Below are 27,048 nucleotides of genomic sequence, written 5' to 3'. Positions count from 1 at the left end.
TAGTTTTACTTGTTGCTGCGAATTGTTTTGTCCTAAAGCTCAAGCCATAAAAGATTCAATGTTTTGAATCACTATACAATATTAAAGAGATATTTCTTTCTGAAAGGTTAATTTACTCATAATTTACTCTCTTGAGTGGTTCTAAACTTCGAGTTTATTTTTTCTGTTGAAGAAAGCTGGGAATCTGTGACCATTGAATTCCATAGTATGAAGAATAAATACAATGAAAGTTAATGCAAAGGCCGATTTCTTCATATCTTTTCTTGTGTTCAACAGAAGAAACTCAAACATGTTTGAAACGAGTAAATGATGTCAATTTTAATTTGCGCGTGAACTATACTTTTAGGATTTGTCCAATTTGTCAGTTTTTATTCATTTTAATCCGTATGACAACTTATTTTTCAGCAAGTTATTTAAAACAGTCAGAAACTGCACTATTATTTGCTATTCTTTTTATGTGTAATAAATCACTGCTGTATATTTAATTACATGCTGACAAAATGCACCAAAAGATTACAAATCTTTACTGTCACTTTCATCAATTCGATCAGTCTTTGTCGTATTAATGTTTTATGACAAAAAATAAACTGAAAATCCAACTTTTGTTAATGTAAAGTAACGATCAAGCATTCTCTGAAGAATTGTTTACTAAATTAATAAATTATTCATTCAACTCCAACAATCTGCAGAAAAATATGATATCCATGTCGCAGGATGAAAAGAATTGTGTTCCCATCAGGTGAAGTTTTTTTTCCCTCTCCGCTGTCGCCACTGCCTCGCATGGTTCAGGATTGGTAGAGCTAGGCATCGATGAATTGGCTCTTCAGTGTTTGAACTCTCAGTAATGATTAAATCACACTGAACTGAGCTAAACTGAACTGAACTGATCTTAAACACTAAAACCTGAACCACACTGTTCCAGTTACTGTGACCATTTATGTGAAGCTGCTTTGACACAATCTACATTGTAAAAGCGCTATACTAATAAAGCTGAATTGAATTGAATTGAATTATTTTAATATTTTGAGAGTCTGTGTGAGTCTGTGTGAGTTTTGCCTGCCTCGTCATTACCCGGTCCCACAAAACAACACCAAAGCCAATACATGTTTACGCTAAATGAGCCTCATAAATAATACAAAAAAATATTAACTAAAGTGTTTACAAAGCACCCAATTGGTGAATGTGTGATAACTTTGGACACCATAAAAACTGATAATACCTAAAAACATGCGTCATATTAGAGGTATGAACCTACACTGGTCTCACGGTTCGGTTACGATCATCAGGCCATCGATTTGGTTCAATTCGATATCTCGGTGAATTGACGATACTTTCCATACACAGTTTTATCTTTGGTGGGGGGGGTGGCAGTCTGTATAAACTCTCACACACACACACACACACACACACACACTTGCTCGCTCAGGAGCGATATTGTTAGACCGCCCACTCACGTTTAAATTACACAAGAGTCCCGCGAGAATGCAGACCACTCTCCAGAAGTATCGCTATAACAGCTGAAAGGAGAGAAAAGGTCAAGCAAGCAGGTTTACCACGATATATTGGTCACCCCTATATATTTATATCATTTTAAATAATCGTGATTACAAATATGACCAAACAATCATGATTATAATTTTTCCAATAATCAAGAACCCCTTAAAGTGATTGTTCACCATCTACAATTTGTGTGGTTCAAAAATGCCTTGGAATAAATAAAAACACTTACTCGGGCTTGCTTTATTTTTTAATTACAACTCAACAGTTTATTGGAAAGCTTTCATCCAATAGCCAAACCAAACTGCACACCTTGGATCAAAAAAGCAGCCAAAGTCCAAAAAGTGCAATTCACAGCCAGCCGTACACTGAACTGACCTAGACAAGTTAATACGCGTAATAATTACACTGTAACATCGAGACAGACTTGATGACCCAGAGGTTTATTCGGAAGCTGTTTGAAGAAAAAAAAAAGCAAGCAGATATATGCTTACAGATGGTTGGATGGCATTAGACCTCTTCCGTCTCGCCTTTTGGCAACCGTGATGCAAAACATCTAATTCGCAATGTAATTTGTGCGAGCTACATTCAAATTAGCAGAACGAAAGTGAGAGGAGTAGAACTTGCCTTGGGCAAATAAACAAAAATAATAACTCGGTTCACGTTGCTCAGCTTCTAAGTGAATATTTCATATAGTAATTAGAGCTTAGCTTACTGGAATAAATAAAATAAAAATGGAAAAGTTGAATGTTGTGTAGAGTCTGAGTGAGATATAGCTAGCCAACTGTGATTAGGAATGAAATGAATGCTGCTCTTCAATATTTCTGGACAGATGATGGGAAGCTCGACAGGCAGGGTCAGGTAGCCGGGAAGGAAAAACGGATCTATAACAATTATCTGAAATACTCCAGAGACTAGAGCTCTGCATTCTGCTCTATTTATACACACAAAACCAAGCACATCACCTCTGTCATTCACACCAGGAGCTGCCATTTATTCCTCATCACCTTATTTTTGATTTGTTAGACTGAGAAATGGAGATTAAATAGGCTTGCATTCATGAGTTAATGCATTTTGTATTTGCTCAACATTGGGAATAATTCAAGATAGGCATTTTTTCTGAAGTGACCTTCTGATTAATTCGATTTTGCATTTGATGCATATTTCATTAGAGAATTAATTTCTTATTACGTGGCATGATAAATGATCAACATTGTTATGCGGCCAGTTGTTGTGGAGTCTAATGTGTTTTAATAAAGCTCGTATTGATTTCAGAAAGTGAATCGTTTTATGATGCATTACGGCTGCGTGTTTCTGTGAGGGATGAAGAGTGAAGTTTTACTACTAGGATACTTGTTGCCAGCAAAACGTATTGTCAGTTTGAAGAATTCATTCGCTGACGAAAGGCTTTCTACATTCCTCGTGTAAGGGATGCATTTTCCAAACAGGAAATGATGCAACTGTGTGTAAACACAATTGGCATGTCTAAGAAGACAGTGTAGTAGATCAGCAGAGCCTGATTATACATGCATCTCTGCCCACAAAACAATACAAAGAAGCAGGGCTAAACAATACGAGTCTGTGGGGTACTAAATGGAAATCTTGATACACTCTTCAAAAGTGATGGGGGTTTTATTATAAAACAAATCTTTTTTTAGCAGTATGCGCGACATTTTGAAATGTAAAGAACCTTTTTGACTACAATAAAGATTTTGTAAAGAGGAAAGATTTCATGGATGTTAAAAGTTGTACTAGGAACATTTTTTATTTAAGATTGTACTTATATCATTAGTAAAGCTGCTAACAATACAATTAATTGATCAAATTTAAAAATAATTAGGATAAATCATTATCAATACAAATAAACACAATGATCGACAATTATGTGTGCCAATGAAACAATCCATAAAATGAAAGCATAGTAAAGCGTCATTCAATACGGATTTTTCAATAGTGACTATAAGGGCTGGGCCGATTAACGTTATTATATGGAATTGCGATAAAATTTATGTGGATAAGGATGAAAAGCTCTGGACATCTTTAACTCGATTTTGATCTAAGTGCCAATCACACAGCAGACACATGCCACAACAGAAAACTAATTGTATTGATATTAGAGATATGCTACGTCACCTTGTATTGTTTAACGAGCTTGATCCACTTTCCCGCCAGCAGTATTGTAGCTGTTAAACTGCTGTTTATTTTTATGATGACTATTTTAACAAAAAATATACTTATTGTATGTCCTAAAAATAAACAATTTCTAAATAATTAAATAAAAAAAATATTTATTTCAAAATAACTCTGTAATTGTTTATTTTTAGGACATACAATAAGTATATTTTTGTGTACTATATATAAATATATCGAAATATAGATAGATATCGCTCAATTTGGAAAAGAATTATCGATTATTTCCAATGATTAAAAGGGAGACAAAATAATTACCAAAAATTACACAAATAATGAAAGCAATGAGCACAACAGCTGTTATCTAGTGTGAAGCACTGAATTCAGGCATTCTTATGAACCGCTGTTATGAGTTTGTACATGTTGGTATTAATGGAAAACTAACCAATCAGAATCAAATGTAAGATTTTCCAGCAAATACTTGACTTTTTTAAAGTTTAATAACTAATGCTAACAAATAAAACCCTACTGTAAAATGTGAACCAATATTTACCTCAAATTCTCCGAATGAAAGGACTGTACCAATGTCAAATTAAGTAGGAATATTTTTATACTGTTATCAATCAGCATGATAATCTTCAAGTTGGCAACTATGATCAAATTAACTGGCCTGTCCAATACATTCATGACTCATGAAAGGGTCATATCTATATTTTCATAGATATAAAGAATGAATAAAATTTTGATCAATCCATGACAAACAAAACTCTCAAATGGTTTAATTACTCAAATATGTCTTTTGTTGCACAGGTAACAGCCAAAAACATATTGAATGGATTTTTCTTTCATCCCAAAAATCATTGGAATATCAAGTAAAGATTATGTTTCATGAAAATATTTCATAAGTTTACCAATGTAAATGTATAAAAAATATATTTTTGATTAAATGTGAGTTGCTAAGATGTACAACTTTAAAGGAGATTTTCTCAATATTTCGATTTTCTTGAAACTTTAGATAACAGATTTTCAAACAACTGTTTCTATGATAAATATTGTCCAATCCGAATAAAACATGCATCAATCAAATCATTATTTAACCTTTAAGGTGATGTATAAATCTCAAATCTAAAAACTATAGACACTTATGACAGCTTTTGTAGTGCAGGGTCATAAATGTCCTCCAAAAATGCAAAACTATTAAAGCTGTAAACAATGCAAAACAATTACTAAAACACACAGACAAAATCCAAACAAAGTATCTCAATACTCAATATTAAGACAATGATCAGTATCTTAATATTCAATATTCCTAATATTCAATCGCCCATCCCTACTAGAGAAGAGAGAGCACGCAGGCAGAGAAGCGCTCAAGGACAACAACAGTCTCACTTTACACAAACACACCAAACGTGGAGATACAGATGCATAACAATGCTGCTCCGTTTCAAAGCCGTGGAGACACTATCAGAGTAGCAGACAAAGGCAAACTGCGTTCAGCTGAAGATCAAAACACTGATAAAAGACAGAATGTGGCACTTACCTGTGAGGACAGCTTTCGCGGACGGGTCGGCCAGGTCCAGGGCAGACTTGCCGTCGGTGTTGCGGATGTTGGGATCGGCGCCGTGCTGGAGCAGAACTGTGCAGGGAAAACACAAGCAGTATCGTAACTCAGGCAGGCAGAGGCTGTTGCTGGGGCCGTTGGCGCCGCTGACTGGGAGCGCTTGCCTCGGCATGGTGCAGACATAAACACACATCGCACACCAGCGCACCAGGAGCAGCAACGAAAACAGCCCGCGCGGAAAAACACACACTGCAGTGAGACGGGGGGGGAAAGCCCATGTTACTCAGAGAGAGACTATGTCCGGGCATGTGAACTCGTGTGTATGAGAGTTGAATATCAAAGCATGTCTTCCGATCCTCTATGCTGCCCCAGAGAGAAAGAAGCAGAGGCGTTCGGCAGCAGCGCTCTCTGCTTTTGAGACTGAAGTAACGGAGAGCACCTCGAGAGCAGCGTCTATCTATAACTGTCTCCAATCCTCCTCTTTCTTTCTCTCTCTCTCTGTACAACAGCGTACGCGTGTACACAGGCTAACGCACGCGTCTCCTCCCTCTGCCCACCCTGTCTATTTCACTACCCTCCTCAGTAACACTTCCACACATCTCCTGCTCCCTACAATTCATCACACGCACCGATCGGTAGCAGGGCTTTAAAGGAATCGGACCGTCTCCTTAATTTGGCATCCAGAAGCTGGGGACTTCAACTAGAAAATAAGATAGCCGAATAATCTGACTTCCACACCTAGGTTAAATTTGAGTTCAAGCTGATAATTAGTTTGTTTACTTGTGCCAGGATAATTCAAGTATTTTTTTTTAGACAATACTTCTTTTTAGTATAGCAAAACATACGAAAACATTTACTTAGTCATAGATTTATAACATCTTCATGTGGATCTAGCACTGTAAAAAGTGCTGGGTTCCACACAATTATATCATGTTGTCACAACACAAATCAATTAAGCAAACTTATTAGTCGATTGAACGTAAAAAAAATTGGTTGTCTCAAAAACAACTTAAGAATTGTGTTGTTTCAACCCATATTAAAGAGTTTAGCCAAGCAGCAAAAGTGTTGTTGTTGTTTTTGTTTTTGAGTGAGACCTATGTGACTTATTTTTTTCTGTAAAACACTAAAAGACGTAACCAAAATGTTACCAAACTGAATTTTAGAAACTATTCATTTCAAATCTACAAAGAAAAATGTCTCTCAAAAGCCGTTTTTAGTGTGTTCCACTTAAGTAAGCTATACAGGTTTGGAATGAGATGATGATGGTGCATAAAAGTAAGACATAATAATAATGTAGATAATGTTTACAATAGAAAGTTTACTTAGTAAGAGGCGTCATTAATTGATTTAAAGGCACAGTATATCATTTTCGCTGCTAGAGGTCATGTATTCACAAACAAAAGTAAATATCGGTGATTCGGTTACTGAGTGTGGAATCTTGGGAGTTGTGGTGTTTATTAGGTCCTACAGGACTCCTGCAGAAATTATGCTCATGGAGGAGCTAATGTATTCAAAACTTATGTTATTATGCTGCTCTGTGAAAGCTAATAAAATACACAAAATATTAAAGTCTTTAGTCTTTTTCTGTTTTTTATAAAAGCAAAGGGTGAATGACATCATCAGCAAAGAATATGATAAGTGTCACTCTTTAATATTGCTAATTTCTCAGGATTAAACATTCGAAACACTTGTGATAATGCACGTACATAAAAATAACATTGTAATAGTGATTTTTTGTTATTTTAATGAAACAAACCCTACACAATGTGCCTTTAAATAAATAATTTTCCATGTAAATAACAACATATTATGAAAATAGTGACATCATGCATACAGTAATGGCAGGAGACAGGAATGACAAGTTTGTAATGTTTCTTTACAAACTGGCATTGTATAATACAATGATTTATGATTCATTCACACAGATCCTTGTTAATGAGATTGTTGTTAACAACATTCAGATCTCTGTGTGAAATTTGCAAGAATATATTTTTCTAGCAAATGCTGCTATTTTTACTAAAAAAAGGGAATAAATGCATCATGGTTTCTTGAAAAATATTAAGCAACACAAGATTTTTTTTAATTAATAAAATTTCTTGAGCACTAAATATACAAATTACAATAATCATGTGACTATGACTAGAGTAATGACTACACTCAAAAAAATGAATTATGGCTTTAGTTGGTCCAAAGAATGTAACTATATTGAAATTAAACAATTCGCTTATGTTTGTGTATTAAAAATAAAAGTGTTGTGTTGGAAAAAATAAGAAAAAGTTAGTTTTTACATTTAAACAGCTCGCTTAATTAACATGAATGAAAGGGAGTTGTGTTGCTTCTGCAGTACTGCATTTTGGTCAATAGGTGGAGTAATATCTGCACATGCGCAGTTTCAAAACAACACAGGAAGTAAGAAGATTCAAACCACAACGATCACTCTCAGCTCGGCGCCATATTATGGGAATCAAAAGATGAAGATTACAGTACAAATTGAAAACGTGCACAAAGCTTTGCCCAATGTGGACACACAGGTGAGATTTTATTTACTTTTTATGTATTTATATTGAGGCTGTGACAACATTTGAGTCATTAATGTACTCCCTTGTAATACTCTGTTGTGCTTGTGTATAGTATTGTTATGAAATTGCCATGTTCCCTGTTTCTTTTTCACATTAATGACAGATAAATTTGTAGTTTTTTTGCATTCCTGTGAGATTTTATACTAATAACTCCCCCAAAATAAAGTTGCAAACAATGGTAGTAAGGAATAGTCATGTTAGAATAGTCTAAGCATTTCACTTATAGCACCCGTGCTGCTGATAATGTGACAATAAAAGTGATATGATTTTTGATTTGATTTGATAGTCTCTATTTTAAATGAGTGTCAAGCTGTTTGTCAAGTTTGAATGCTAGTTTTGATAACTTACATAATATTAATTAAAAGGTGGTGTTGGCACATTGTTATTATTCAAGCCTGTTAACTAAAAAAAAAAAAAAAAAACTTGACAAGCATATGTGACACTTAAATAGGATGACATCTAGCATGATGACATATTTAATGTAAGCTTATTTGTTTGGTCATCTAACACATTTAAACTTTTAAGTTTAGTAGTTTGCAGTGTTTTATTTTTTTCATTTTTTTTATTATAAATATATTATTCTAAATGCTATATATTTATATTATTATATTTTATTATTACAAATATTTGCTCACTCGCATCTATTTTCTCCCTCACAGGTTTACAGCTCAACCTCTAAAGTCCCATATCTGGCTGAGGAGACTGTGGATCATCCAGGTACTATGCCTTTAGATGCCTATACACACATTAAAATGATGTACAGTAAAAATTACTAGTAATTTTAACTACTAATTATTTAGTAAATTACTATTTGTCATTTCATGTCATTTAGAACATCACCAGTGGAAAAAAAGGTGTGAATGCATCCTTAAAGCCACTAAGTGAGGGAGTACATGGTAAGCTATTTACATTTTATTTTATTATTTTTTAAAAAACATTTTGTATTTTCCTCTTAAACCAATTCCTCCTTTCACCTTTGATCTGTTGGTAAATGTTTATTTTTTTTTACCTGACATTTTTAGGATGCTGGGCATGATGAAGCACAAACCTTGATGTGCAACACCACCTTATGAATCTACTGTGGTTACATTAACATTTAGCAGACTCTTTTGTCTAAAGTGACTTACAACTGAGGAGACATTCAGCAAATCAACAAGAAGAGGCAGTACACCCAAGATGTGCTAGTTATACAAAGAATGTTAAGAATTAAGAATGCTTTTACATGTGGTTTGTCAAGCCCACTTACCTGTGTGAAGCAGACTTTATGCACAATGTTTTTTTTGTGTTTTTTTTTTTTGTTTTTTAGATATAGGGAGGGTTGTAAGAAAGTGTCTGGTGCAAATGTGCAGAAATGTTGCAAATGTCAGAGATGAATGTGTGTAGCTATTGCATGTTCTGTGATGGTTGGTCTAATTTATGGTGTAGTGCTGATCGTGTTACTTTGCCTGAAAATGTTAATCTTTCTTTGAACAACTGAAGTGTTATCTGCTTTTTCAGTGTAAAGAAGGTACAGGTACATAGTTTACAAAAGAAGACTTAATTTTTCGAAGTATATTTTTGTAAATCATTTGAAGGCAGAATATTATTTTTGAATGTTTTTTGTAATATATGAAAAGTATCATTTTGAAAAGTGTATTTTATGATGCTTTTGTAAGCATATTTTTGTAAATCATTTATTGTTTTTAATTTACTTCATACTTGTATTACTATTATTTTAATAGTATTAATATTTTAACTTATTGTAATAAGTGAAGATACAGATAAAGACAGTATTTGGATTTTGATAATCATTTGATTGCTGGAAAATGTGTAAAACTGTAAAAATGCTATTAAATAAACTCAATGAAACGGAAACGGGTTTTTTTATTTGGTTAAACATAACAATATCAATTTTAGAATAATTGAACTTAAATAACTACATTGATTAAAGCTAAACTATAAATGTTACGTTGATTGAACTAAACAACATTACATTACCTTTATGTAACTAACTTAAGTTCACTAAAATTAATACTCTTTCTTAAAGATAACTTAACTCAGTTACGTGGAACCAGTGGACAAAAAAAAGTTAATTAACGCCAACATATCATTTTTTTGAGTGTAGTAATGATGTTGAAAATATTTATTTCCATGACAGAAATACAAATTTAATTTCGATGCATATTTCATAAAACATTTTAAATAGCATATTTATATTTAATTTGCAATTAAATAAAGAGTAAGCAGTTGCATAAATTGTCATATTTGAAAATACAATATTCTACAATAATACAATATTACTGAATTCTTGATCAAATAAATGCAGTCTTATGCCGAGTTTAGACTGCATGATTTTAGCCCCGATTTTGACTCACTGACAAATCACACAGTGTAAACGATCAAAGACGCAAGCTGAGAGAACCACAAATGAGTCTTCAACATCCGTGAGATATTTGGCATTCAAAATATCAGGAGCTGTCGACGATTTAAAATCATGGCATGTGAAATGTGTCTGATGGAAAATAACATTGGCGATTAGCTACAGCCAATGAGAGAGCAGTATCAACTAGTATGGGTATCTTCAGGTCAGCGGGAGGTTGGGGGAGAAGTTAAAAGTGTTTATTTTCGGTCTATTTAGACCCAAGAAATAAAAGAAAAACTACTGTAATTTTGGCAGGAGCACCCGTGTCATCTGAACAACATAACAACCGCGTCGAAAGAGAAAAACATTTGACAGCAATTGTGTATTCCCTTCAAACGCCAGGTGAGCAAAATAAGTTCATTTAATACCTCACTAAAGGCCTCTTTTCATTATGTAGCTATAATAATATACTACGTATACAGACATGAACTCGAATTGTTTGAGACAACGTTGTCGACAATTCTTCCGATTTTAAAGTCATGCAGTGTGAAACCCTATTTTACAGATCCATCCTACAAGGTAAGCACAGCACCGCCAGAATGCTACCCCAGATAGTCATGCAGTATTAAAACATCAGTGACGCGACTGCTTTGAAAAAGGTGCAATCTGAACTCGACATTAGAGAGCCTAAAGAGCATACTTTCAAAAACACTAAAGTAAGAAAAAGCATTTGAATAGTAACGCTGCTGACCGTGTTGTTGGGTTCAACTCGAACATAAAAAGCATATGCTTCACAAGAAAGCTCTCACAATGTCAAATCTTTAAAGCTTGTGAAAGAAACAAGTGTTTTGTTTGGATTTGCTCGTGAATCAAGGCAAAGAAGTGTGCGTCTAAAAAAAGAAGAGCAATCTTGTGTTGCGTGAGGATGATTGTGATGCTACTGCTATGCCGGTGACTCATAGGTCATCCATTTCTCATCAGAAAAAACACCGTTTTGACAAGCATTAAACCCGTGTGAAATACACCACTGCGTCAAGCAAAGACTCTGGGTTTTGATGCGACAAAAAAACACAGGATGAGACAAAAAAAAAAAGGGAAGAGGGAAGTAGGGCTACCATCAGCCCTCTCAGTCAAATTAATATGCACTAAAGGCCCCACAGAGAGCACATTTGCATACACCGGTGTCATGAAAGCACTTGAGCGCCGGGCACAGAGGGTTGGAAGTGTCGGAAGCATGATGGCGATGGGCTAATTAAAATTCGCTGGTGTGCTTATGACAGCTTGCCTATCCATCAGGCGACAGGCGTGGAGGGGACAACGCAGTAACCCCGCGCTGCAGGCGGTCAACTCCCTATGAGCAACATCTACGGGATTTGCATGTTTACACATAGTGGAGGATTGGTGACGCAATGCTGATTTTTCAGCCCAGGCTCATTTGAAATACGTACCTCAGCCTACATCTTTGTGAAATGTACAATACGTTGCTTTAAGTACATTTTGTTACTTTTTCAGATGAAAAAAATCCACTAGAGGGCACTGTCTACAGGGTTCAACGCTAAGGATTTTTTCTACTGGCCCGATTGGGCCAGTGGTTCTGATTTTTACTTGCCCTGCCTAAATTTTCACTGGACACACCTTATAGCCACATACAGCATTTTAAATATTGTGCCAAAAGCCAAACATAATTGTAATACCTACCCTTTTTATTTAGCATAACTTTTTTAACACAACCTATAATTTAAAAAAATACAATTACGATGTAACTAAATATAATATATATAATATAATATGATAATGATAATATTTTTTTCTTCTGGAGAAAGTCTTATTTGTTTTATTTCGGCAAGAATAAAAGCAGTTTTCAATTTTTTTATTAACCATTTTAAGGTCAAAATTATTAGCCCCATTAAGCTATTTTTTTTCTCGACTGTCTACAGAACAAACCATCATTATACAATAACTTGTCTAATTACCCTATCCTGTCTAGTTAATCTAATTAACCTAGTTAAGCCTTTAAATGTCACTTTAAGCTGTATAGAAGTGTCTTAAATAATATCAAGTAAAATATTATTTCCTGTCATCATGACAAAGATAAAATAAATCATTTATTAGAAATGATTTATTAAAACTATTATGTTTAGAACTGTGTTGAAGAAATCGTCTCTTTATTAAACAGAAATCAGGAAAAAATATAAACAGGGGGGCAAATAATTCAGGGAGGCTAATAATTCTTACTTTAACTGTATACAACTGGCGTAATAATTTTATTTGAAACCACACAAAACAACAACGCAGTTAAATTTTTTGTAAATATTTAACAATTTAACATTTTTTTTTTTTACATTTAATAAGTATCGCCTTAATAAACTGAATAATTTCCCTTAAAAAAAACATTAAAAACAATAATAAAACTAAAACTTTTGACTGGTGGTGTATATATAACAGCTTCTTTTCACTTAGTTTTTATAGTCATTAAAGTATCCATATTTTAAAATAAAATAAGCACACTTAAATATAAGCTAGAAAAGAAGATACTTACTGTAAAAAAGAAATCTGTAAAATTTACAGTAAAAAAACATTTTTACTTTTTAAAAAAAAACATTTTTTAAGTGTACTTTTTTACTTACAAAATTAGATGGTGCAACTCTCACAAAAACACTGTAGTCGCTTGCGAACTTTTGAGTCATTAAACTATCATTAAAGGTCAATAAAATATATCACATTTTTATTTTAAAAAATAAAGTAGAAAAAGTTTTACAATTATTGAAGATTAGCTAATTTCACTTAAAAATAGTCTATAAAGAAAACCTAACAAAACTGGACAATTCAAAATGTATTTGAAAAAAATATTAAGATAATGTGGTAAAATTTATTTAGCATGTTTGGGGAAAAAAAACTATTTATTTACATCATCAAAACCTAAAATTTTTAAGCAGACAAAATATACAGAATGAGCATGCACAAACATGTGCTCAAAACTCAACTGAAACGTCCACAGAACTGAGCACATTAAAACAGGTGTTGAGACCTACTGTTGGTCATAAGGACCTTCTGAATAAACAACGGCCGTGTGGTGCGCTGTAATTGGTGGTTGGAGTGTGATCAGCAGAGTCGGGTAATTACGGCCGAACACTGAGAGGGCCGATTAGCTGAGAGCTTCAGAGAGAACATGGGTGCTTGGGTTAATGCATAACCATGTACAAATCCCCGCTGCTCCAAACGCATTCAGAGAGACTCGGATACACACACATATATCAGACGCAGCCATCTTTGCAAGCTGCCGTTCATTAAATTTCTCGCCATACTTAGACAACGGTGAAAATGCCCATTAGTGCCAACTGAAATCATTAGCAATTTGATAAACCCAGATGGGAATGGAAGAAACGACTCGCAGGGCTCGCAAACATGCACTGGTTTGCACACACATTATTCAGGATTGAAGATGGGGATGTTAATCGATTTATTGATTGTTAATTTAATCCTCTGTGTATAGGCAATACCAATTAAACACAATGGAAAATTTAAGTGGATAGTTATAACTCAAGGACTCAATTAGCTTCCTAGATCGGAAGGTTGTGTACATGATTTCGAGGACCAGTAAGGACAGTGATGAGCTTGGTTCACAGCACTTTGGGATACCGATTGTGAAGTTCTCATTCGTTTGGTTTCCACACATTTCCTTCAAGTCCTCCAAATGCAAATTGAGTAAAATAACTTAATGGTTTTTACAATTTGAAGCTGATTGAACATAAAACAATTATGCTTGCCAAAAAAACTGCAACTCTCAGATTTACCCATTGCTGGGCTGCACCAAGTCAGTATCTGAATGAAAGACCACATGGAAAAGCTGGGATGCAGCTGGAGATAGTGTTAGTGAGACCAGCAGGGGGCGTTCAACCTCAGGTCTGTGTAGGTCCTAACTCCCCAGTATATTGACTGGGACTCTATACTGCTCAGTGAGCGCCCTCTTTTGGGTGAGACGATAAACAAAGGACTCTCCGTGGTCATTAAAAATCCCAGGATGTCCTTCGAAAAAAAGTAGGGGTTTAACCCCAGCATCCTGGCCAAATTTGCCCACTGGCCTCTGTCCATCATAGCCTCTTAACCATCCCCATATCAAAATTGGTTTCATCTCACTGTCTCCGCTCCACCAATCAGCTGATGTGTGGTATGAGGTCTGGTGGAATATGGCTGCTGTTGCATCATGCTGTTGGATGTTGGATGCTACACACTGGTGGTAAATGAGGAGATTCCTCCCAAAAAATGTGTAAAGCGCTTTGAGTGCCCAGAAAAGCGATATATAAATATAAGGAATTATAAAAAACTAACTCAAGAATTGTGTTGTTTCAGCTCATTTTAAATAAGTAGGTGGAGCAAGCAGCCAAAAATATTCCTTTAAGTGTCTTACAACGTCCAAACTGGAATTTAGAAACTAAAGCAGAATTAATATTTGCAGATTTTATGAAGATTTCTAAGTACGTTATAGCTAAATGATTGGATTGTTTCATATACCCACAACATTTACAACCTTTAAACAATTATAAATGTTTGCTAGATTGTTTTAATCCATTGAGCTGTACAATCAAAAATATATATTTTGCTGCTTGTTCAAATTACTCATTTGAAATGAGCTGATACATCACAGTTATTGAGTATTTTTGAGACAACTTAATGCGGTATATGCACAGTTAGTGTTTTACAGCCAATGATAAACAGTAAAAAGCCTAATATGACTATTTTCAATTTCATAAGGTTCCTTTTACAGCATTAATGTTTTAATGTAATAACAATACATCAAGTTAAATAGACTTAAGCATTTATTAAGTTGTTCAAGCTTAAAATGAGATTAGACAATGCAAAGATGTGCAATCGCTAGAGCGTCAGGATCAGCAGGCGAGCGCAAAAACTCCATTAAATATACTGGGGTAAAATAAACTGTCTGATTTTAAAGGCATGTCAGGGAAAAATTGGATTTAATGCAGTGCTTCTTGTCTGGTCTGAGACCTACATTATATCGTATATCTATCAGGCAGGGAAGCAATTTAGGGAAAAAGGGAAAGGCAGTTTACCGGAAACGTTGAGGTTGGCAGGCTGAAATTAAATGCCTGTGTGCAAATACCCCATTGTTTTATGTTCAATCCACTTAAATTTGATAAAACATTAACTGTACCTTAATTGATTTGTTTTTGTTTTAATTTGTGACAACATGAAGAACTTGTGTGGAACCCAGAATGTGTGTTTGTTCATGTTAAATATAAATAAATAACAGTGTTTTTTTTTTAGACAAACATCTGTCATTTGCCGTTTTGTTTGATGATTTGGTTAACGGGATTTATGCTATGCGTTTGCGAACTTCCGTTAGGAGAACATACATGACCATCAGTATGTCCCTGATTTTCACAATGCATTGTGGGAGCAAATGTTTTCAGGGAGCGAATGTTTCAGTGCACTGAACGAATTTTGCAATTGAGACAGCACTTAAAATGACTGACTCCCTGATCAGTACTATGACACTGAACAAGCGAGCTGATTAAAATGCACCTTAAGAGAGTGGTAAAACTTGTTCCTATGATAAAAAGGGGGAGTGATTTAAAGAGGTATAAAAAGAAAATTAACACAAATATCACCATTATCGTCATCCATCTTAGAGGGGAGGAATGACGGTATGACCTCTAAATTCAAACTGCCCCCCCTTGCAGTTTTGTGTTGATGGGCACAGAAATTAATGAGTGGAGACCAGCGGCAATTCTAATTAGCAGAGGGGATGCTAATTATTTATTCATTATGAACAAAGGGCAGAGGTGACAACACTTGTTGGGTGTGAAAGGGAGGAAGATTTAATAGGGGGAAAAGCAGTGTTGGCTAATAATTTTAGCATTCAAAAATTAACCTAAAAAGGGAAAAATGAGCCAAAAGGTGGTTTGTTTTTATTTATTTATGTTTCTGTTGTTAAATAGTTTTTATTTATGACCTTTTAAATTGAAATGTACTTTAAGTGTACTTAAATTAGCCAGCCTGTTGTTCTATTCAATCAATTGGGTCTCACATAAAAATATTAAGTAGAACAACAGTTTTCATTTTTGGCAATGAGTCTTTTCTTAAAGTGATTTCTAAAAATCACGTGAAAGTGACACAGTAACTAAAACAAATAGATTACAAATCTCTCTCTCTCTCTTTTTACAAGTTAGTTATGTCTGTCACAATTAAAGTGAAAACGGAATAGAAAATGTCAATTTGCAGCATTACATTTACAACTCTGCATGTTGCATCATACTTGTTATTGCTCTTTTTTATTATTATAACCATTCACACATGTTGTGTTGAGCTGAATGCAGTAACTCAAGTAGTCTTGAGTGCAAACATTTGTAAATCCTCACATCATAAACAACACAATGCAAAAACAGTGTAAAAGTGAGAGGTTTATTTATATCTTCAGTGATGAATCATCTTTGTAGCCAGATTACAATGTGCCATTTCTTGAAACGCAAAAATGATATTTATGTATTATGTTAACTAACATTAACAACCATTATTACACTATCAAAAATAATGTTTTTTGGTCATTATTGCAGTCCTCCCTAATTAGCCTTTTAAATGTATAATTTCTGTAAAATTTTAATTAGTTTTACCTAGTAACCATTTATAGCAGTGGTCATCAACCATCGGGCCATCAATTGGTGCCGGGCCGCACAATAAATCATGAATCATTTCTGTCTTATATAATCTGGGTCTGAGCAATCTTTTATTTTGAAAAGTCTTTTACTTTGAAAAGTGAGTAAGAAACAGACGTCTTTGGAAAGTTTCTTGTGCTCTCCAGACGCACCGAGTTGAATGAATTTCAAGAATTGTGGCAAGAATTGACCGATCAGCTTCAGCTTGTCTGGAATACACACATTTCGGCAAACTAATTATTTCAGACAAACACAGAACACCCAAACATTGCAGTGCTTTGTCATTTTTTTCCATAAATAAAACTTTTCAATCGTTGACCAGTCCAAAGGTTAAGGACCACTGATTTATAGCATTCTGATTACAGTAAGGATACACAACAGTTTTGATAAGTAACAGTAAAACAGTATGTGACATTAAAGTCCGCCTGAGCTAGAGGCTATTGACACTTTTATTTCAGCATGTCAATGTACTTTTATAGGGCTGGGCTATTTTTCTGATTTTTTCGATTAATTCGAATTTACGTTTACAGACGATTTAATTTTGAATCAAATCGAGAAATCTCGATTTTTTAAAAATATATATATTTAATACATTATAATGGCACCAATGTGCTTTTGTTCACTCTGTATGAAGCAGGAAGCACACCAGAAGCACCTCTCGGCACCGCACCGCGAAGCACCACGATTCAGGACGCAGGTCATATTTCAGCCGCGCCACAGAGCCCCGTCTGATTAGTTTCATATTAAATATCATGCGAAAGTGAGCGTCTGATGTGTGATAGTTTAAACTGTCATGTGCGTGCCGTGTCGCGGCGCTTCTGGTGTGCGACCTGCTTAACTGCCTGTTAAAGTGTGAAGTCATGTAGGATTTTACTTATTGCATTAGTCTGAGTCACGTCTGTGTGGATTGTCAAGACATACCCTCATCAAGTCGATAAACTCGATCTCAACATGTTTGGAGGACGTAAAAGCCTGCCATATGAAAAACCGCGCTGATCTTTTGGTTTGAACACGAGCAGAGGTGAGGGCATGTAGCAGTGAAACTGAAAGTACCCGCCCCCATGACGTCATTTAGCGGACCTAGTTGAAAACTAGACAGATCAGGCAGCATAATAAAGAGAGTGGAGCATAGCGCATCAAATGATCGGTGTTTAAAAGGGGAAAAAAGAAAAATAGATTAAATATATTATTTTATATTAGACACATATCTAGTACTTGTTTTTGCTCCTGCTATACGTCCACAACTTCACACATTGGGTTAAATTAGGCTTTACAGTTTCCATGTTCAGTTCTTTTTCTTCCACTGTATCTTTTTAAGAAAAAGGCAGCAGCTTTACAACCTGTCATTTAATCAGAAGACAAAGTCAAAACCGAGCTGACAGCCAATCTTTCCTAGGCTCAGCAAAACATTAAAAAAAATCCCTCTGTATTCCTGCAACTGCAATATTTACACAAATATTTCTTATTCAAATCTTCAGCAAGGCTATTTAACTCGTGAATTTGTTTTACACCTTGACCGATCATTGTATGACATGGCCATTAAAAATACAATAGCCGCATTTCCACTATCGGGCCAGTGCGAGCCAGGGCTTTAATCGGGCCGGGGCGGGCCAATAGCCCGGGAGGTTGAGAAATGAGGCTGAAATCATGTCGCGTTTCCACTGTCGGGCTAAAGCTCACAGCGCGTCACGCAAACACCGCCCACAGAACGTCCCCGAATCAAACGTCACACAACCCGCCCACTTCAGCGGGAATGAGGCAGATAAAGCACACCCTAGAATCATCACGAAACGAAACCATTAAAATGAAGACAACCGAAACAAACAAACGACACGTTACTGTACAGCAGTACATGACATGTCTACACGCACAGACCTGTGTATTTCCATTCATTACATTTGTTTACTCGCCGACCGACTGCATTGTGCATGGAGTTCTCTCGCCACTAACGCAGGGACCCAACACAGAGAGCGCACACATCCATAATATAAAGCCACAGAAATTCTCCTTTATAACTCGATATGGCATGTATTTTTTAACATCCTTGTGTTGATAGAAGTCGTGTTAAGTTTTCAGCACAAGAGCGAGTAGCCTAATAAAATATAGCCATATTTGTTGCGCTCGGCAGCTATTCACTAAAACTCTTCATTTAAAGTTTCATTTATAAATTTAACCACGTCATATAAAAACATAAACACTTGTTTGAGGATATAGAACACATTTTGTGTTTGGACTTTCCCCCATATGCGTTTAAAGCAGCGAGTGCTGCGCAGGACTGAGTGACAGAAAAAAAGGTATAGGAGATTCTGCTTTCACTCACCCAAATAATGCTCTGTTTGCGCGATTTGATTAATATCATAGTATCCAAATACTTCAAAAATATTTACTTATATAAATATTTACTTTATATAAATATTTCAAACCTTCTCCGGTGTTTATTGTTTTTAAAAAATATCGAAAATCTTTTTTTTTTTCAGACAGGTCTTTGTAAAATGAAAGTTAGGCTATATGTGGCTTTAAAACGGTTTGATTTATGTATTTTATATAGGCTACCTACATTGTTCTAGCTAGCTTTTGTTTATTTTATATTGGTTAATTTATTTAATGTGATTTTATATATATCCGATATTTGTAATTTCTTTAAATTATATTTCAATATAGCTTAGACTATTTTATCAAGATATGACAATATATTGTTTAAAGTCTACGAAAGTGGGCACGTATTTTGTTAAGTTTTATGTCTTTCTGTTGTATTTATATGTGTATTATCTCCAAAATAAAAAAATAAAAAAGCCGCTCGCGGCATAACAGAGCTGTGAAGGAGCGCTTTTGCCCGGTCTCACACACACACAGGCATCTAAACGTGCACAAACAAACAAACATTTTAAACTTGACAAAAACTTTCGAAAACCTTTACTGTCTGATGTGTATTTAATATGGTGTAAAGATAATTATGCGTTATTGAAACATAAAGGAGGACGCAGCAAAGAACGTCACTATAAATTAAAACTACTTTATTATTTTATGCAGCAGCCTTACATTTAAAAGGGAAACATAAGGGTGATCATACGCAAAAAGACCCCAGACTATAAGGCTAGATGTTTTCTTTCCCTTATTTCTTTATTTGTTTGGCGCATGTACTCATGTGCGATCAGAAAACTGTCCGCCTCTCCTTTCACTCCGCCCCGAAGCCCCAGCTGGCCCTCCTTGGCCCAAGGTATTCGGCGGGCCGAAAAAGGCCGGCCGCTGGCCCCAAGAAAGCCCCGCTTTGGCCCGATTAGGCCCCGGAAGTGACAGTGGAAACCCCACTGGCCTTGGCTCGCTCGCTTTAGGCGCGATAGTGGAAACGCGGCTAATGTTCCTTAACCAGATGTTTTAAGTTACTTTTAAAGAGAATGTTACTTCAGTCATGTTGTTGTAATGTTTTGAGAAGACTAGTAACACAATAAAAAAAAAAATAAATAAAAATTAATCGAAATCGTGAATCGGTCAAACTTTATAAAAAAAACCTAGATTTTTTTTTTTTGCCAAATCGCCCAGCCCTATGTACTTCCAACTGAAACTTTGAGTAAGGGGCGGGGCTTTTTGCACATTATTCCCTCACAGCAACCTAACAGCAAGAGGGGCGTGGTAAAGAATATTGTGGCGGGAGATATCAAACTGATGTTAACAGAGAAGGACCACTGCTCTTATCACAGAAGCAAACAGTGAGAATTTGATTTCAGATTATTAAAACAAATTTTTTCTAGTAGATTAACAGCATGGATTAACTGTTAGCCTAAAAAAATAACAATGTGCGCTAGGAAAAAAACAATTATTGTAAATTGATTTTATACTAATTTTAATGAAGAAATTATGACAAAAAGTATATAATTAATTATTGAGACAATTTATAGGACAATTTTCATTAGATATATATTGCCTCCTAATAGAAACATGATTATATAATCATGGCTATATATATATATATATATATATATATATATATATATATATATATATATATATATATATATATATATTTAAAGAGTACCCCAAAAATGACTGAAGCCACAAAAACTAGAGAGTCCATCAAAATGACTGTAACCAACCACTGACCTCCAGCGTATTTGTTTTTCTTAGTATGGAAGTCAATGGTTGCAGGTTTCCATCTATCTTTAAAATGTCTAATATAGCATAAATTAATATAGCATTGAAACAAGTAACAACAAGTAAACAAGCAAGTAAATTAAAGTACAAGGTGAGTAAATGATGACTTTATCAATTTATGGGAGAACTATCACTTTAATGTTTATACTTAAACATTGTAACTACAACATGTCCGGCACTAACAGACAAGAAACTACAAGTGATATGCATAGACCAATCTACTGCATGTTTACATAAATAAACTATCAACACAGTTGAACGAAAAGCGTGTGAAACAAGCTGTACATATAACCAGAGCCAAAAGTAGCCTAGCATCCTGTCTGACCTTAAACAAATCTTCTGGTTAAGGCATGTTCAAACATCCTGGTGAAGCGAAACATTTCTAATGGTCTTTCTTTTAGTTACTGGCTCTATCAAACAAACAACCAAGCCTGAGGATTATGAATAATCAGGGCGTCAACTAGAGAGGACAGTAACAATCAAGACGTTGAACAGAAGTTGCCTAGGACGCATGAAACTAATGGGCAACAACAAAAACAAACCAGTTGCATCAGCAAACATCCACACTTTAAACCAACTTCCCCGAGCTCCCTCGAAGGCTTATCTTGCAGAATTTGGAGATCAATATTGAATATGAAACATCTCAAGGGCAGAAGTTCTATTTCCAGCCTTCACTCCAGACTGATGTGCATAAATGGGAGGTCTACTTGCACATGGAATGACTCAGCCGGTCTTAAATAATTTTTTTTTTCTGATGAACAAGTGGAAAGATAAAAGGCAGAGAGCATCTGCTTCAATCTAGTCAAACTGAGAGATGTGAAATTACATGCATGTCCTCAGGCCTCTATGAACTCTCCTTGAGATTGTGCAGATAATTCTTATCGCAAAGTTCTTAAATTGAAATTTCGCCCATTTAATTGGATTATGCAAAAAATATAGCAAGTAAGCACTATGGATAAGACAGCCACGAGCCCTAGTCTGCTTTTTGAACAAATTGAAAACACTCTTTTCATTTTAGAAACAAATTCAGACCCAAATTCGCAGCCTAATATCTTGAAACATACTTGGAAGTGATTCTTCGGAGATCTGCCGATTGTGATGCAAGAAACAGAGGACTGAAACACCGCCTCAATATTGGCCCTCCTCACAGCTTAGATGCCATGTTAAAAATTTCTCATGAATACCAAGCAGTAAAGATCTGATTAATGACTGAGCGCTGTGTAATAGCGTCAGTCACCGCGGCTAATCAAGAAGAATGCCACATGATTAACCCTTATTGAGAACTGTTCCTCAGGCACAACACAGGAAAAATGAAAGTCATACATCTTCAGAATTCACTAAGGCGAGAATGTTCCATTCATCTCCTCCATCTACAGAGTTAGCTAGCACGTCCTCCAGCTGAATATAAACCAGAACACTTGACTTTAGAAACACATTTGAGATCGCGCAAGTCAACTTTTTAGACAATACATCATGGTAATTAGTGTAAAAGAGACACAAGGTGTGACTTACCAATGCAAACGTCGATTTTGCCCTTAATGGCGGCTTCGTGGAGCGGAGTGTAATTCCAGTTGTCTCTGGCATTGGGATCTGCTCCCTGGCAAAGCAGCAAACTGACCACCTCCGCATGTCCGAATGAACAGGCATTGTGCAGCGGGATTAAGCCTCCATCGTCTCTTGCATGCACATTCGCCCCCGTCTGCAGGAGATGCTCCACAACGTCTTTCCTTCCAAAACCTGTGAAATAACAATACCAGTACATCAAGGTTTCTTTTTTTTTTTCCTCTACGAGGTTAACAACATGCATTTCAGTCATGCACGTTTACCAAGAGTATCATTTTATGCTTGTTCAGCAGTCCTCTCGATAGACTGTTGAATCTTATCTATGATTTTAGTTGTGATATGACAACCAGTTTCAACAGAAAAAAACTGCTTTATTTTGATTTGCCAGTATAAGACAAAGCAACCAGTTTCTTGCAAAGCAACATAATAAAGATTAACATGAGAATAAAAACTATTTATTAATTTTAATTAGAATTTGCAATCCTTAATATGCCTATCCTCTTGAGTAATTCCCATGTGCAACTAAAAAAGACAACATATCAGCTTTGCATATTCTTTTAAAAGAACTCCACTTTTTCAGAAAATATCCTCATTTTACAAGTCATTTAAGTGAACAGTTGAGATTTGCTAGTTTTGAGTCTATTGAACCAATTTCCTGGTCTGACAGAAACATTTTTAGCATAGCTTAGCAAAACAGGGTCTCTACAGGTTTCATCAAGTCAAATTAAGACTTTTTTAAGACCTTTTTAACACTATTATGAATTAAATTTTAGACTTACACAAGGCGAAACACAAAGGATTTTTTTTCTAATGGCCCAGTTAAACCATTAAAAACAAATGTTATTGTAAGGAAGATACTTAAACCATAATAATAGATAGAGTTGGTAAATAAGAGTTAATAAATAAACTTCTTAAAACATTTATTGAGATGGAAAATTAAGACCTGTTTAAAATGATTTAGGCCTGCAATTTAGATTTTGAAATTTAAGACATTTTAAGACTCCACGAACACCCTGATATATCATTTAATCGGACTAAGCCATTGGCATCTTGCTAAAACGTTTTTTTTTAAGAGTTTAATAATTTTCCTATTCAAAACTGGACTATTCTAAAGTATATTTGCTAGCCATATTGACCTCGGAAATAGCAACTAGGCATGGACCGGAATAAGATTCTAATGGTACGATAACCTTGGATAGAATATCATAGTTTCACTTTTTTTACTTTGAACACAATGGCTGTATCCGAAATCACAAACGTCCATACTGTATAGTATGCCAAAAACATTATGTGGCCCAAGTAGTAAATCCGAATTCACAGAATACAAAAAAAAGATAGTATGCAGGAATTACCCGGAGACCTACTACTTCCTGTGAGATCCGATGGATGCTATGCTATTCCATGATGCACTGTGAGAGAATTCATAAATGGGACTGAAGTAGTAATGTCATGTGATAAAGACAAAACGCCTCTGTAATACGTCCGAGCTTCATTCATACTACTGACATTCACACAGAATAGACTGTATTTTTCTATCGAAGTAAATTCAAATGCAGTACCTTGACGTTTCTAAACCGCGGTACACCTTGAAAACTGTTATCGTCCCATGCTTAATAGCAACTTTATGTTTTCTGCGATTCTTCATACACAATGTAACTACTGAAGAGTCAACCATGCGGGATGCTAATGGTCTAATTTGATTCAATGATCTATGCTAAGCTAAGCTAAAAGTGCTCCCACCAGCCCCGAAGATTGGATGGATGGACTCAAAAATAGTCAAACCCAACTTTTGTAAAATAAGCAAAAAAGCAGGGTGCTCCTTTACTTACTTTTACTAACAAATTACTTTGCGCTTGCTACATTCCCTAAATTGTCACTATCATGTGCCTTACGAGTAGCAATTGCATTGCTTCAGTGCCACTTGCTTCACAAATCATCTATGCCCTCAAGAGACACTTCAGAGTCTCGCCTATTTTTAGTTTTTCCCATATAGTAAGGATGTGTAATTTCAGATGCAACCTTGGTGTAACTGAACAACACTATTAAACTGCATGGCAGGAGCACTTTTCCCCTTTGCGTGGACACATTTCCCACTGCAACAGGAAGTTGGGGCAGGGCATATCAAATGGCTCATCCATTTGTCTTTAAATAGCCTCTAAACAAAAGCACATGGACTCAAATCTGCAAAGCCGTATTTCAGATTTTATGCAGGTCTTATAGTTATGGTTCACACTAAAAAAAAAAATATTAAAGAAAGCTGGAATTCTGTAACCATTAATAAAGACTTCTTCAAAATATCCCTTGAGTTCAACAGAAGAAATAAACTCATAAATGTTTTAACCACTAGGGAGAGTAAACTGAGTCAATTTTTTTTTGGGATGTGAACTATCCTTTGAAAAAGATATCCAGCCATTCATGATCATTAGTTAAGAATTTACAAACAATCACATATACATATAATATTAGCACATGTAACTTTGCAATACATATTTTGTGTGTGTATATATATATATATATATATATATATATATATATATATATATATATATATATATATATAAATAATTTACCTAGCTGAGATTTATAGTAATGTATAAACTATATGTTTATTTATAATCAGATCAAGATTTTCATGAGCTTTAAAAATGAATGATTTTTTTTTTGTTGCTTTGTATTGTTAGTTACAGTGCAATAACTTATGCCCATAACTGTTATTTTTTTTCCTTTAAACAATGTGCTAATACATGTGAATAATAATTTATATCAATAAGTAACATATTGTTCAGTGTGTTAACTATCGTTAGCTGATGGTAACAAATTAATCCCGTTTATAAAGTGCTAATGAATTCACTTATTTTACAGGTTCAGTGACTGCAATAACAGACAACTGTTAGTGGAATATTTGTGACAATTACTTGCAAATAATATTTATTTTCACAAAAGTAACGTTACACAATAATAATAACGCTTCTTCATCACCAAATACTGCACTCATGTTTAAAAGCCAAGTTACACGTGAAGGTGCGGTTTCACTTTATCCAACTATTGTGTGATCCAAAGTAAACTCATTTTGGACATTCGAGAACAAACTGTAACTTCAATATAATGTTTATTACCTGTATCGATCGCCTCTCGATGTGCTGCGGTTCATTCAAGTCTATATGTTGAACTTTATTCACTTTCGGCAGCGCAACAAATGAAAACAAACACGAGCGGACAAACACAGATCGCGGAGTGGTTAACTTTCTACCAACGTTAACGTTAGATGTTAAATTATTGTCCTGTTAACATTAGATAACTTGGCCAAACTCCACTTTATTGCCCCTGTCCCCGTTTTCTTTACCCCCGACTTGTTTATGCAGCGACCTAAAGCTAAAGCGTCTACCTGGCCGCTTCCCAAGTCGAGATTGATTGCAAACACGTAACGTTAAGTATTTGTGTTTACCTGCAGCGAAGTGAAGCGGGGTGGACTTGCGCCCGGCCATGTCCTTCGCGTTTACATTGACCGAATCCACCAGTCTCTTCACCCGAGACACGTCCCCATTCCTGCAGGCCTCAAACAGCTCCCTGAAAGCCCCACTCGTCCCGCAGCCGCTGCCTCCAGGACTGGCACTACCGGAGTCGGGAGTGGAGCCCGCACTACTGCCCCCGCCGGTGGTAGATGAGCTAGTGCTGCTCGAGCTGGAGCTGCTGCTGCTGGTGCTGAGGAGCGCAGCGGGGATTTCAGCACTGAGCTCCGGATCCCCGATGCTTTCTGCCTCCCCGCCAGCCGCTAAACCGCCGGTGTCGGTGGGCGATTCTGGAGGTGAGAGGGGACTGGAGTCAGGTCTTTGTGGAGAGGATAAGTTTTGTTGTTGTTGTTGCTGCTGCTGGGCAGTGCGACGAGACGTCGCCATTTTCGCACACAAATCCCCCTCTGGCAGTGAATATAGTCGGGGAGAACTTCCGGGAAGTGTCATAGTAAAACTTCCGCTTTCAGACAAGTGGAAAACTGGATTCAGTTTATCTTTTTCTTATTGTTGCACAGATGTTTAACAATATTGTTAAATCAAATGAACTATAAGAGATTTAAATTGGAAGAGGAAGGGTACTGATAAGTCAAGTAGCAGATGACACTGCGCTCTTGAGTCTTTCTTAAAAAAATGCTTCTCAAATCCAGTCAGCCATCGAAATTACAGAATTCTTTAAGTGCCTCGGGCCCTTTATTAATCTGGGGTCGCCACAGCAGAATGTACCGCCAACTTATCAAGCATATGTTTTTACGTAGCTGCAACTCATCAATGGGAAACGTGCAAACACACTCTTTCACACTCATACACTATCATGTCTTAGGACTGTGGGGGAAACCAGGGACAACATACAAACTCCACACAGAAACGCCAACTGACCCAGCAGAGGCTCAAACCAGCAACCTTGCTGTGAGGCAACAGCACTATACTGCGCCACCACGTCGCCCCTAAGTGTGAATTGTTTGCCTTAAAGAGTTGTTATGATAAATCCGTCTGTAATATTCTTATAAAGGATATCCCGAGCTATTTAGGAATAGCGATTTAAAAA

At 35.7% G+C, this 27,048-nt stretch overlaps 1 protein-coding gene and 1 long non-coding RNA gene across 7 annotated transcripts in view; one reads left to right on the top strand and one right to left on the bottom strand.

Annotated features, from left to right (window-relative positions):
- Positions 1 to 26,415, bottom strand: part of tnksa (tankyrase, TRF1-interacting ankyrin-related ADP-ribose polymerase a) — a 174,393-nt gene extending 147,978 nt beyond the window's left edge. For all 6 annotated transcript variants that reach the window (XR_015520199.2, XR_015520200.2, XR_015520201.2 and 3 more), the window contains exons 1-3: positions 25,937 to 26,415; positions 22,441 to 22,665; positions 5,168 to 5,263 (exon numbers count right to left, since the gene is read on the bottom strand). Coding sequence is in view for 3 of the 6 variants with exons in the window: in XM_087301060.2 (XP_087157186.1) it covers positions 5,168 to 5,263; positions 22,441 to 22,665; positions 25,937 to 26,387 (772 nt within the window). In the remaining 3 variants the exon portion in view is untranslated. The remainder of the gene's footprint in view (positions 1 to 5,167; positions 5,264 to 22,440; positions 22,666 to 25,936) is intronic.
- Positions 7,591 to 9,621, top strand: LOC141379849 (uncharacterized). Its single transcript, XR_015520256.1, has 4 exons — positions 7,591 to 7,719; positions 8,427 to 8,484; positions 8,600 to 8,663; positions 8,790 to 9,621. It is a non-coding gene; the product is annotated as an uncharacterized LOC141379849 (long non-coding RNA).
- Positions 26,416 to 27,048: the final 633 nt, after the last annotated feature.

Source organism: Danio rerio, chromosome 21, assembly GCF_052040795.2.
Source record: "Danio rerio strain M-AB ecotype USA chromosome 21, GRCz13ab, whole genome shotgun sequence".
Lineage (NCBI taxonomy): Eukaryota > Metazoa > Chordata > Actinopteri > Cypriniformes > Danionidae > Danio > Danio rerio.
The sequence above is the reverse complement of the archived record's forward strand: the minus strand, read 5'-3'. Positions and strand labels throughout refer to the sequence as shown.